The following is a 13,457-nucleotide window of genomic DNA, read 5'->3' as shown; positions in this document are numbered from 1 at the left end:
GCCAAATGGGTCTGTGCATTTTCTTTTTTTTTATAGGTTGGCCTGAGTGGGGCATGGCATGTGAAAGTGCCTGGCGCCCAGCCTTGTACATTTCTAAGTCATGTAAGTTTTATAATAGAAACATGCCTCTATCCTCTCACTTCCAGCTTCTTCTCCTGCCAGCCGGGTTGCTGACAGGCAGCAGTGGATCTGCACACCTGCCCTCGTACCCTCTGCAGGGAATGGACACCCCTAGCTTAGACAGACCCAGTGGCTGGCCAGAAGATGGGCCTGCACAGGGAATAAGCTCCACTGCCCCTTTCAAAACCAAAAGAATGGTGGTGGGCACCCATTTCCACCTCTGTAACTGGAGATAAGATTGACATTGTGCTGTTAAGGATGAAATAGGCTGACATACGCGAACACTGCCAGCACTAGGGAAGCAGAAGTAAACCTTACGTAAGAAAACCAGATAGAAGGTGACGGAAGACAATTTGACTTTGGGTGAGGGGTATGCATCATAATCAAATGTCAAAATAATCTGGAGATGTTTTCTCGGAACATATGTACCCTGATTTATCAATGTCACTGCATTAACATTAATAAAAATAATAAGAAGTGTCGGGAGCCGATCCACTAATGCTGGCTAACTAGGTCACAGCAGGAGAAGATCCACAACTGCTGGTTGACAAAGTCACAGCAAAAGAAAATAGAGTCACCGCAGTAAAGACCAACAGCTGCGGGTTGACAAAGTCACCGCAAGGAAAGGCACAACGATACCTCCCCTTTTAATCTTTTGAATTAATCTGGCCTTATATCCCCCCTTTTTCTGGGTGTGTGCTATTATTTGTGGCACAGGAATAATAGTACCATGCTTTCCCTGTAGATTTGTAGTAATTTCTTTGGAAATGAGACAGAAGATGTAAGTTCCACAGAAAAGCCTGTAAGCCCCTTGATCTGGGCTCGTAAACATAAGAGGCTGGCTATGATATCCCTCGTAAAGGGTTAAATTTGTAGGAAAATTTCTTCTTAATCATGTTAGAAAGAATAGATTGTGACTTGTGAATGGGTAGAAGGCAGTGGCTGTGCACAGAGCACCTTTTGGCCTTCACTTAATTCATCATTTTTCCTCCCTAGCCTTTTCATGTAATAGAGTAGAGAAACTTTCCTTTCTTCTTGCTTATTTGATCTGCAGATAGTGAAACACTCTAAGAAGAATATAGTTAGAATTTACTAGTGTGTGAATATAGTAAATAAATAAAGTTTAACTAGACATAGAATCTTAGGTAAGGTGTTATAGAATGGCCCGTTGCATGGCTTGGGATGGGAATGCAGTCAGCAAAAAAAGAATGTTTTGCTAAGAGAATTGTTTTATGACTAAAGGCAGTTGCTGGGCTTTCTCAGTGAGACATTCTCATAAGATTTATATACTTTCCCAAGGTTTTTCGTTCAGATAATAAAGAGGAATATGGAAGAATCCATAGAAGCAATAGCAATTAATGCCTTCTAATATTATGTTGCTACTAAGCTATCTTGCAGGTGCACTCTATATATCTTTAAGCAAAAGTTACTCTTGATGTTATGACAATTTCTTAATAAGCAAGCCTTTTGAAGTCTTGTGAGAAAAGTCAGGACACTGCATAAACTCAAGGCCATTTGCCTGAGCAAGCGGTGGTCCTTTGCTAGTCCTTAATGATTTTGTCTGTTAATCTCTCTCTGCCCCTTGACTCACAACAACAGTAAAGTTGAGTTATTAGTTAGTACTAATCCTTTAAAAGCTTTTACCAATGTTATCGCTATTCAAGTTATTTTTTAATTGTACTTTGAATGATTTGCCACCTGATTTGTAGTTTATAGATATAAATTAACTGTTATCTGAAAACATGTAAACATAGTGAAACAGAAGCAATGATTAATACCATGTAATTGTAACTTGGTGTGTGTGTATAAAAAAGGAGCTGTACTAGCATTTGGTAGAGATGCCTGGCAGTAAATGCTAACTAAAGAATAAAGAGAAAGAAAAGAATTCAGCTCTCTCACTCGATTTTGCCAACGCCGTCTCCTCCTGTGGGACCCCTGAATCCCCACCCCGGGGCTGGACCCTGGCAAAGAAGAAAAAAAGTAAACCTTACGTGTATTTTGCCCTTGACGAAGGTGGTGATATCCTCCTCGTTGTCGAAGATGGACAGTGTCTGGAGTAAGTTATTTTCTAGCCATTCCCAGTGCTCTGTTATCTCTTTGCGGGAAGAACCTAGAGGAGGTTTGGTGAGTAAAGAAGAGGAAATCATTCTATCAACGAGCGTTAAACGTGAACTCAGAGAAAAGCAACAATCGGATGTGCTATATCCGAATGACTACATTCTTCACGCTGTCTACTCTTTTCCTCCTTAAATGTTAAGTATATGTAAAGAACAAGTCATAGGTAGTCCCGGTAAAAAATGAAAAACAAAAATAATTCAGGCAGAATTGTAGAGTCAAATGGAAAATAAGCCTCCATTTACCCCTAACACTAAGAATGACCAGTAGTATCCTATGTGTCTTCCCAGAAATGTTTATACATCTACAAGTTTGCTTACTTTTTAGGACTGTTCTTTGAGATACAAGGCCTTAATGTGGCCTAAGCAGACACAGTCATTCTTGGTATAAGTGGCTGCAGCCCTCCTGAGAATTGAAGAGTCCACAGATGGCAGCTGGAGCTTCCTGCAGAATACCTCACCCCAGCCGGCCAGTCTCCTGCTGGGCAGGGCACACCAGGTCTGAGATTCCCATTTGTCTGAAGCCAGATGCACCCACCCAGGCCTCTGCCTGAAATGCTCCTCCTTCCTTCTCCAGCTCATACCCTAGTCCTACTCTGGTCTCCTCCAGGAACCCCTGCCTGAGCCCTTTAGCTTCTGGCTAGCCTGAAGTATCTGCTCAGACCAGGAGGTAGTCCCTGTCCTCCTCAGGGAGGGGCTCTGGAGGGCCCTGCAGGCCCAGTGTGAACGGAAAAACTGAGAGAACGCAGCCTAGTTCCATTCCCAAAGGGTGGGGAAGCTACCCTCTCTATTCCCACCAGGAAACTGGGAAAAGGAGCCCCAGGAGAAGCACAAGTATGAAGGAAGTGTCAGCGCGGCCTGGCTTCCCTTCCCCTGACACAGCCAGGCATGGAGTTTGCATTCAAAACCGTTTTCTGAGCGAATGAACACAAGAAGAGAAGGGAAGGTTCTCCATCCTCTCAACTGTCCTGGGCTGGGATGGTTTAGGATTGTGAGCATACAGATGGCTCAGCTGAATTCACAACCCCAGGAAGGTCCACACACGTGGCATGGACGAGCCTTGGCAAAGTCAGCATGGCTGTAGACCAAGACATGTTGCCTGAGCCCAGTTACCCATCCTTCCCTACCTGGAACACTCTTTTACCCAGCTGAAAACTCAGTTCTTACCCCACCCCCACCCCAGTTGAGTTGGTCCCCACCATCTCCTGATGTTGTTCTGCTCATTGTTCTGTCACATGTCACAATCCAGTTGTCTTGATTGGGGTTGATTTGTTTGTTTCTTTATATTTACTCCAACAACTAAACCCCTAACAAGCAATTCCAAGGAAGGACCCTCTCCATGGGCCTGCATGAAGATTCCTGAGTGAAGACAATCAAACCTGGGTTTGATTCACAGTGAGTCACACAGGTGAGCAAAATTACCCTGGATCGTCCATAAATTACCATTATTTTTTCCCATTTTTCTTTGCTTTTCTATTATGGCCTCTTTTCCCTGGTGCATGGAGGCCAAGGTCTATCAGGGGTAGTCAAACTTTTTATTAAAACTGCCCACTTTTGCAGTGCTGGTCCCTACTGCCCATTAGTGGACATTCCAGCTTTCATGGTGGGCAGTAGTGGAGCAACCAAATGGCACCGTGATTGGCCCACCATGAAAGCTGGAATGCCCACTAGTGGGCGGGAGGGACCAGGTTGACCAGCACTGCAAAAGTGGGCAATTTTTATAAAAAGTTTTGACTACTCCTGGAGGGGAAGGGGAAAGGGAAGGGGAAAGAGAAGGGGAAGGGAAGGGATTTTTCCCTTGTTCTTTTTGCTAAGACCCACATTTGAATTTGGAAATTAAATCTGCACATAATTCACCTCTAGTGTATTATTCCCTTTTACACATGCTCCCAGCAGCCTAAAGCCAAAGAAATCTGTCTGCACTGTCTGTGTGGATCTCTCTGCACTTCAGTTATAAAAATCTACACATGGGTCTGACCTGTGGTGGCGCAGTGGATAAAGTGTTAACCTGGAACGTTGAGGTCACTGGTTTAGAGCTCTGGGCTTCCCTGGTCAAGGTATATATGGGAGTTGATGCTTCCTGCTCCTCTCCCACTTCTCTCTCTCTCCCTATTCTAAAAAAAAAATGAATAAACAAAATCTTTTTAAAAATCTACATAAGTGCACCTAACAGAATTATTACTTAAAAGTAACTCAATCTTACCTGACTGGCAGTGGTGCAGGGGACTGAGCATCAGCTTGGGACCCTGACAGCCCCAGTTTGAAACCCCAATGTCACCACTAGAGCGTGGGCTCCTCAGCTTGAGCACGGGGTCAGTGGCTTGAGCACAGCATCACTGACATGATCCTAAGATGGCTAACTTGACCCCAAAGGTCACTAGCTTGAAGCCCAAGGTCACTGGCTTGAGCAAGGGGTCACTGGCTTGGCTAGAGCCCCCCATTCAAGGCACATATGAGAAGCAATCAATGAACAACTAAGGTGAAGCAACTACGAGTTGGTGCTTCTCATCTCCCTTCCTGTCTCTCTTTCTAAAATAAATAATTCAATCTTCATTTAGTACAACACAAACTATGCCATCTCTGCTTGCCACTGGGAGCAAAAGGAATATAAAAGATAATTGCATTAATCAGTGCTAGTTCTGTTTTCAGAACTTTTTGTGGATCACAGTGTTTAATTCTTAGAGCACCTTGAAGACAGTTATCTTCATTTTATAGGCTGAAGGTGAGGCAGAGAGGTTAAGACCAAGGTCACTTAGCTGGGAAATGAAGAGACCATAATCCGAACTCGGGCTGCCCAGCTGCAGAGCCTCCCCTCACCCTCAGGGAGCCTCTGGTCTGGCAAGAGAGCCATAAGCATGCAGTGTGAAAGTGCAGGCAGAGACGTGGTAAGCCCCATGAAGCAAGAAAGGGTTGGCACATGAGCCTGGGGGTTCTGGGAAGGTTTTCCATACGGGGCAGCATGAGAGTGGGAGGAGGTTAGGTGGACATGGGGGGCCACTGTACCCACACTGTCCAGGACAGGTGAGGTTAGGAACTTTGGGCCCTGCAAGTGTCTAGTCTGGCTGACAACAGGTATGAGCTGAAGAGAGAGGCAGAAATGGAGGCAGATAACCCCAGAAGTCCTTTAGTGGCAGGCTGAGCAGCTGGGATTCACTGCAGGTGCCAGCAGGACCAAGTCTAGTTCGGGAGAACTAAAGGGCAGGGGGTGGGTGAGGGACTTGGGGGAGGAGGCTCTGGCAGAGGCTGGTAGAAGGGGGAACAGGTCCACGTGAGTGGCCTGAGTTCCCCAGCACCAGGCCCCATTGCCACCAAAGGGGTTCTCACACAGTATGGTCACACTCCTTTCTCCCTTCAAAGAGGCTGCTCTCACTGCCACTGCCCCATCCCCATCCCCATCCGCTCCCCGAGGAAGAACACCTCTTGAGACACAGATGGAAATCTTGAGGGCTTACAGAAGGTGAAGCCCAATCTCCCCTGCCCCGCTCAAGAACAATGCCACCCCACAGGAAGCCCCTCTCGCCTGTGGGTAAACCAGCCCCCTGCGTACCACCCAGGTTCCGTAACCAGGAGAGCAGGGCCCCTACCAGCCATCTAGATTGGCCCTGAGTAAACTCAGCACTTTAAAAAATTTTATTTATTTATTGATATTAGCAACAGAGGAAGGAAGAGAGAGAGGGAGAGACAGGAACATCAACCTGTCAGGGATCAAACCATAACCTCTGCACGTTGGGACAATGCTCTAACCAACTGAGCCATTTGGCCAGGGCCAAACTCAGCTTTTTTAAGCCTTCCTTTATTCATTCACACAAGAGGGAAGGACACCTCTGTTCAGGTGCCTGGAAGGAAGAAGACACCGTCTATCCTGGCACCCAGGGCAGGGCCCACCTGGTAAGGGGGACTGTGCCAGCTACTGTCCACCCTATGCCTTTAGTCCTGACCACTCCTCTCCTGAAGCTGGGGTCCAGCTGTGAATGCTTTCATTATTTTTTCTCAGGCCTCCCAAGAAAAACCATTATCCTGGGGGACAGTGACTCTGTGGCTTCTAGCACATTGTAGAGAAAACATCTGTTAGGCTTGCTTGCTAGCACTTTGTACGATGAGTGCCATGAGCACGTGGCAGATTCACGTGTGTGCAGCCTGCATAAAGCTGAGTACTTTCCTCTCCTCCTCTCTCCTGCTCTCAGGGAGAGAGGCTGTTTTCTTGGTCGCTTGCCTGCCACCACAAGGAGAAGTTTCCCCTGCCTGTTGGCTTGCCCACCGTTGCAAGAATCTAACAAACAGGAATGGCCCAGTGCTTTCTGGCTCCACAGTCCCTCTACCGTCTGCCCGAATCCAGTGTGGACCAGCCTGGCCTCGGCCATGGGTCTTACACATATGAAGGTAGGTTTTCAGCTCAGGGACCTGAGCAGGGCTCTTGGTCCTGAACTGCAGTCTGTGTGACCTTGAGCAAGTTATTCAACCCCTTTGGGCCAGTTTCCTCATCTTCAAAATAGGGAAAACCAAAGTGTGCCTTCTGGAGTTACCGGGAGGTTCACAGAAGTGCTCAGCTGCAGGCAGCATTTCTGAGCGCCAGCTATCACTGCATTTCTTCCCAGCAACCTCAGCCTGTGCCCACCAGAAGGGGCCTTTCTCCCAGACTCTCAGAAAGTGGGGTGTGTGTCCTTCTAGCGCAGCAGTTTCAACCTTTTTCATCTCATAGCACACAAACTAATTACTAAAATTCTGCGGCCTGTAAGAGTAAAAAATATATATACTTTTTGCTGTTCTGACAAAAACAATAGGTAATTTTTGATTCATTCACACCAGATGGGTATTGTTGAGTTGGCTGTTGCTGTTTTTAAAATTTGACAATCTAAGGGAAAGAGGTCAATGACCCTGCCTGATAGGTATTGCATGTTTTAAAAATTCTTGAGCACACGTGCTGAAAATTGCTGGCACAGGGGAGAGCTGCAGCTGATTCTCATTACTCACAGTCGTATGTCCCATAGTCTCCTAGCATATTGAATTTGCCAAGACTGCTCTGGGAATCTACAGGGCTCTGTTTCTTAAAGACTCTGGTCACATTTTCATCAACTGATCAAAATATAACTTTGTTCTATGTTTTTTTTTGTTTAAATGCACCTTATTTAATATACACGGTTATTCCCCTAACATCAGACTCCTGGCCAGCACACTGCCAGTCACACCTGAAGGAAGCCCATCTAACGTGCGTGCTGGCACACAGGGCACCCCACAGCTGCCTGCCCTTGGGAGCAACACACAGCACTTCAGCTCTGCACCTGGGCCCATTTTAAACAGCAAATTACCAAGAAAAAAAAATACATGAGAAAAGCATGATACTTAGACCACCAAAAGGACACTTGTTTACAGTTTGAGAGCTGACACAAGGCAGAAGGGTGCCTTGTTCCACTTAAGCTGGGAACCTGTGTTGGGTAACTAAGATTTTTTGCTGCTCTGCATCTGCACATTCCCATGAATGCCACAAATGACTCAGAGCACTGCCAGGCCTGTGACCGGCAGAGCCGCCTTCCTAAGTGGGGCACCGGCCTGGGCTCTGCTGTCTGAGTGAGGGGCAGTGCTGCATTCCACAGGCAACAACCAGCCCAGGAACCGGGCGCATTCCCTCCCTCCCGGGCCCTCAGGACATTCCCTACCCAGCATCCCCTGTGATGCTGGTCACCTACCGCGCGCCACCGTCCAGTAGACCTGCGAGTCGTGGGTTTGGTGCAGGATTCGGTAAGGGGCCACACGGGCGCTGGAGTCCAGGACCACGTCCAGGGTGCCCACAAGAAGACCTGGGAGCAGGGAGAGAGGAGGAGAGGAAGGGAGAATGGCGCTGACAGCTGAGCCTGGCAGCCAGGGCGGGCCCCAGAGAAAGGGACCCCCCGCAGCACATCACCTCTTCTGTCAAGTGACTTCCCTTTCTCAAGTCTGGTTCCTACAAAAATCCACCCCCTTCTTCCTGAAAGATGCTGCTTATCATCTTGATGCAGAAACACCTGAACAATCAGGATTTCCACTCCCCCATATTCATGTTACTTACTGTACAGTGTACACAGACTCATGCTGCCCTGTCAAATAAAACCACAGGGGTGGAGGAGCACAGGTGTGTAGGAGGTAGCATCAACATGCAGCTTCTATGAAGCTTAAACAACATGAGAGGCCTCCTTTTTCCCCCCCTTCTTTTCCAAGTGAGTGGAGGGGAGATAGCAGGGGAAAAGCATGATACTTAGACCACCAAAAGGACACTTGTACCCAGACCGGGATCCACCTGGCAACCCCTGTATGGAGCCAATGCTCTGCTCCTCTGGGGCCTCGCTTGCAACCGAGCTATTTTTAGCATCTGAAGCAGAGCCTCCATGGAACTATCCTCAGCCCCTGGGCACTAAAACCAATTGAGCCATGGCTGTGGGAGAGGAAGAGAGAGAGAAGGGGGAGGGGGAGGGGTGAGAAGCAGATGTTCGCCTCTCCTGTGTGCCCTGTCCAGGAGTTGAACACAGGACACCCACACACCAGGCCAACGCTCTACCACTGAACCAACCAGCCAGGACCATGGGAGACCTTCTTGAAGAACATAACAAAATCAGGTTTGAAAACACCTATTTTGGCCTTGGCTAGTTGGTTCAGTGGATAGAGCGTTGGCCTGGCGTGCAGACGTCCTAGGTTCGATTCCTGGTTAGGGCACATAAGCAGCGACCATCTGCTTCTCTCTCCTCCCTCTCCCCCTTCTCTCTCTCTTCCCCTCTTGCGGCCAGTGGCTCAGTTAGTTCAAGCATCAGCTTCAGGTGCTAAAGGATAGCTCAGTTGATTTAAGCATCAGCCTCAGACAGGGGTTGCTGAGTGGATCCCAGTCAGCGTGCATGTGGGAGTCTATCTCCCCTCCTTCCTTTCACTTAAAAATAGAAAACATGTATTTCTTTAGAATGAAAAGTATTGACCGTTACAAATTAAATATGGTTTTATGAAGTCCAAAGCTTAACCTGGGAGGCCCTTTGAAAAAAATTACAAAATCAGGTTTGAAAACATTTCTCTAGAATGACAAGTGTGCCTGACCAGGTGGTGGCGCAATGGACAGAGCATCAGACTGGGATGCAGAAGGACCCAGGTTCAAGACCTCAAGGTCGCCAGCTTGAATGCGGGCTCATCTGGTTTGAGCAAGGCTCACCAGCTTGGACCCAAGGTCACTGGCTCCAGCAAGGGGTTGCTCGGTCTGCTGAAGGCCCGCAGCCAAGGCACATGTGAGAAAGCAATCAATGAACAACTAAGGTGTTGCAATGAAAAACTAATGATTGATGCTTCTCATCTCTCTCTGTTCCTGTCTATCTGTCCCTGTCTATCCCTCTCTCTGACTCACTCTCTGTCTCTGTAAAAAAAAAAGTTTAGAATGACAAGAGTAAGTTACAAATTAAAAACAAAAACAATGCCACGAATATAACAAAAATCCAAAAAATATATACAGTGTGTTTTATTAACTGCCAGACATCTCTTATGAAACATTCCACCACCATCCCCAGCATTTTTGGTGTTCTTTGATGGCTTTTTTCATAATACAATGACTTTGTAACATCATTTTCCATATGCACAACAGGAAGATAACATAGTCTTTCCTCTGCCACAGAAAGCTTAAGGAAGTTCTTTGCAACCTCAAAAGTCATGACTGAGGGAGACAAGATGGCGCTGGAGTAGGCGGACGTACCAGCATCTACCTCCCAGAACCAAAGTGGATTACAAACTAATTTTATGAACTATCATCTGGAAAAACCAACTTTGGACTAAACTAAGAGGACTCTTCAATCAAGGAACACTGAAGAAGCCACACCGAGACTGGTAGGAAAAGCGGAAACGGGGAAACGCGGAGAGGGCTGCCCAGCTCCTCGGAGCGAACGGCAGCAGGGAGAGACTCGCGTGGCGGGAAGTGAGTTTAGCAGAGGGGAAAGGGTCCTGAGCCCCAGGAACAAAGCCCCAGCCTGCAGCCCCAGAGCCCAGAAGAGGCGTAAGGACAGTATTTAGCTGGAAACAAGTCAGGATACTGTTTGTGAGAGAGTCTGATTTCTCAGACCCAGGATCCTTCTTAAAGGGACCGCGCAGAACATCTCTCTCAAAAACAATCACCTGGGGCTCCTGGGGACGGGGGGAGAGAGGAGAGGACCACAGTAACAGGAAGAGAGAGTAATCTAGGAGGCATAGGGAGAAACATTTTGGGAGATATCCACCCTAACCCCTGGGACGAGTCACTCCCCAAAGCTGAAGTGAATATTTCCCCCGGAAACAGCAATACCAGCAAAGGGAAGCAGGAGAGCAGCCAAACAAGCTCCCCCGCGGCATTCAGAGCAGAGTCGCATAGAAGGAGGGAGCTTTCGGGTCTACAGTAGTGAGTCTTAGGGTGCGAGCTGCAACGCCCCCACCCACGCGGCTGAGGGTGCACCGGAGAGCAGGTGGCAGCGGGAGACAAAAGCGAGGTTCTGCTGGCAGAGGCGGAAGCCAGCTGGCCACCACTGGGCTCAGGTGTGAGCTCAATCTTGCCTGGCTGGGGAGAGGGGGGCGTGCAAAAGCGGTCAAGCTCATCTGCCGGCAGCCTGTAATCTAGCCTCTGGGAGAAGGGCGGGAACCCCGGAAAGGGTGGAGACCAGCCCCAGAGCAAGGGCAGAGGAGCACAGCCCTGCCCCGCCCGTGCAACCCAGGCTTGAGGTCTGACTTGGTAGCAGGCTCCTCCCGCGGGGGTGGAGCCAAAAGCCCAGAAGAGGCGGAGTTCCACTACGGAGCTGAGCTTGGGCACGCAGTCCTGCCCAGCGGTAGAGCCAAGGCTAGCAGCTGTTCCTTGAGTGGGATCCTCCTGCAAGGGCAGGGCAAAAGCTCAGAAACAGGCGGAGACCCGCAGCTGAGCAAAGGTGCTCACCAGTGCCCTCAGGACTGAGCATAACGTCACACACGGGGGCGGGGCAAAGGCCAAGGCCACCAACCCTTGTGCACCCGAGCACGTGATCACAGCCACTCCCGTGAAGAGAAAATGCGGAGGCAGAGAAATACAACACAAACCAAGAGAAATCCCCAGAAAAGGACCTAAGTGAATCAGATATAACCAAATTACCAGATGCAGAGTTTAAAATAACGATTGTTAGGATGCTCAAAGATATTAGAACAACCATAGATGGCCATTACAAAAACCTAAATAAAGAGATAACAAATATAAAAAAGGACATTGAAATAATAAAAAAGAATCAGTCAGAAATGACAAATACAATATCTGAAATAAAGAATACAATGGAAGGAATTAAAAGCAGGATGGATGAAGCAGAGAATCGAATCAGTGAGTTAGAGGACACAATAAATAAAGGCACGGAAGCAGAGCAGAAAAAAGAAAAGAGACTCAAAAAGTCAGAGGAAACTCTAAGAGAGCTCTGTGACAAAATGAAGAGAAATAACATCTGCATCATAGGGTTCCTGAAGAAGAAGAGAAAGAACAAGGCATAGAGACTTTGTTCAAACATATTATAGCGGAAAACTTCCCCCAATTAAGGCAGGAAAACATTTCACATGTGCAGGAAGCACAGAGAACTCCATTAAGGAGAAACCCAAAGAAACCAACACCAAGACACATCATAATTAAATTACCAAAGCTAAATGATAAAGAGAAAATATTAAAAGCTGCTAGAGAAAAAAAGACTATCACCTACAAAGGAGCCCCCATAAGGATGACTTCTGACTTCTCAACAGAAACACTTGAGGCCAGAAGGGAATGGCAAGAAATATTCAAAGTAATGCAGAACAAGAACCTACAACCAAGACTACTTTATCCAGCAAGGCTATCATTTAAAATTGAAGGAGAAATAAAAAGCTTTACAGACAAAAAAAAACCTCAAGGATTTCACTGCAACCAAACCAAGGCTGCAAGAAATGCTAAGGGACCTGTTGTAAACAGATCAAAGGAAAAAAAGAATATAGCAAAAGAGGAATACAGTTTTAGAGAAAAAAAAATGGCAACAAACAATTACATATCAGTAATAACCTTAAATGTTAATGGATTAAATGATCCGATCAAGAGACATAGGGTAGCTGCGTGGATAAGAAAACAGGACCCATACATATGCTGTCTACAAGAGACACACCTTAAATCAAAAGATGCACACAGACTGAAGATAAAAGGATGGAAAAAAAAATATTTCACGCAAATGGAAATGAAAAAAAAGCTGGGGTAGCAATACTTATATCAGACAAAATGGACTTTAAAACAAAGACCATAGTTAGAGATAAAGAAGGTCACTACATAATGATAAAGGGAGCAATCCAAAAGGAAGATATAACCATTATAAATATCTACACACCTAATATAGGAGCACCTAAATATATAAAGCAGACTTTGATGGACTTAAGGGGCGAGATCAACAGCAATACTATAATAGTAGGGGATTTCAATACCCCACTAACATCATTAGATAGATCCTCAAGAAAGAAATTTAACAAAGAAACAGCAGACTTAAAAGTCATATTAGATCAACTCGATTTAACAGATATCTTCAGAACCTTTCACCCTAAAACAGCAGAATATACATTGTTTTCAAGTGCTCATGGTAAATTCTCTAGAATAGACCACATGTTAGGGCACAAAAGCGGGCTCAACAAATTTAAGAAGATTGAAATCATATCGAGCACTTTCTCTGATCACAATGGCATTAAACTAGAAATCAACCACAATAGAAAAATTGAAAAACATTCAAACACTTGGAAACTAAATAGCACATCATTAAACAATGAATGGGTTAACATTGAGATCAAAGAAGAAATTAAAAAAATTCCTAGAAACAAACGATAATGAGCATACATCAACTCAAAATTTATGGGACACAGCAAAAGCAGTCCTGAGAGGGAAGTTTATAGCATTACAGGCATACCTCAAGAAGCTACAAAAAGCTCAAATAAACAACTTAACCCTGCATCTAAAAGAACTAGAAAAAGAACAGCAAGTAAAGCCCAGAGCTAGTAGGAGGAAGGAAATAATAAAGATCAGAGCAGAAATAAATGACATAGAGGCTAAAGAAACAATACAGAGGATCAATGAAACCAAGAGCTGGTTCTTTGAAAAGGTAAACAAGATCGATGAACCTTTAACGAGACTCATCAAGAAAAAAAGAGAGAGGACTCAAATAAATAAAATTAGAAACGAGAGTGGAGAAATAACAACTGACACAACAGAAATACAAAATATTGTAACAAAATACTATGAAG

At 46.1% G+C, this 13,457-nt stretch overlaps 1 protein-coding gene across 5 annotated transcripts in view; it reads right to left on the bottom strand.

The window, feature by feature from the left end:
• The window catches only part of TBC1D9B (TBC1 domain family member 9B), a 67,813-nt gene that overhangs the window by 44,613 nt on the left and 9,743 nt on the right, over positions 1-13,457 (bottom strand). For 4 of the 5 annotated variants that reach the window (XM_066272462.1, XM_066272465.1, XM_066272463.1 and 1 more), the window contains exons 2-3: positions 7,919-8,029; positions 2,112-2,230 (exon numbers count right to left, since the gene is read on the bottom strand). In XM_066272462.1, coding sequence (XP_066128559.1) covers positions 2,112-2,230; positions 7,919-8,029 — 230 coding nt within the window. Of the gene's footprint in view, positions 1-2,111; positions 2,231-4,212; positions 4,346-7,918; positions 8,030-13,457 lie in introns of those variants that run through there. The other variant, XM_066272466.1, reaches the window with a different exon arrangement.

Source organism: Saccopteryx bilineata, chromosome 4 (assembly GCF_036850765.1).
Source record: "Saccopteryx bilineata isolate mSacBil1 chromosome 4, mSacBil1_pri_phased_curated, whole genome shotgun sequence".
Taxonomy (NCBI): Eukaryota; Metazoa; Chordata; class Mammalia; order Chiroptera; family Emballonuridae; genus Saccopteryx; species Saccopteryx bilineata.
The sequence above is the reverse complement of the archived record's forward strand: the minus strand, read 5'-3'. Positions and strand labels throughout refer to the sequence as shown.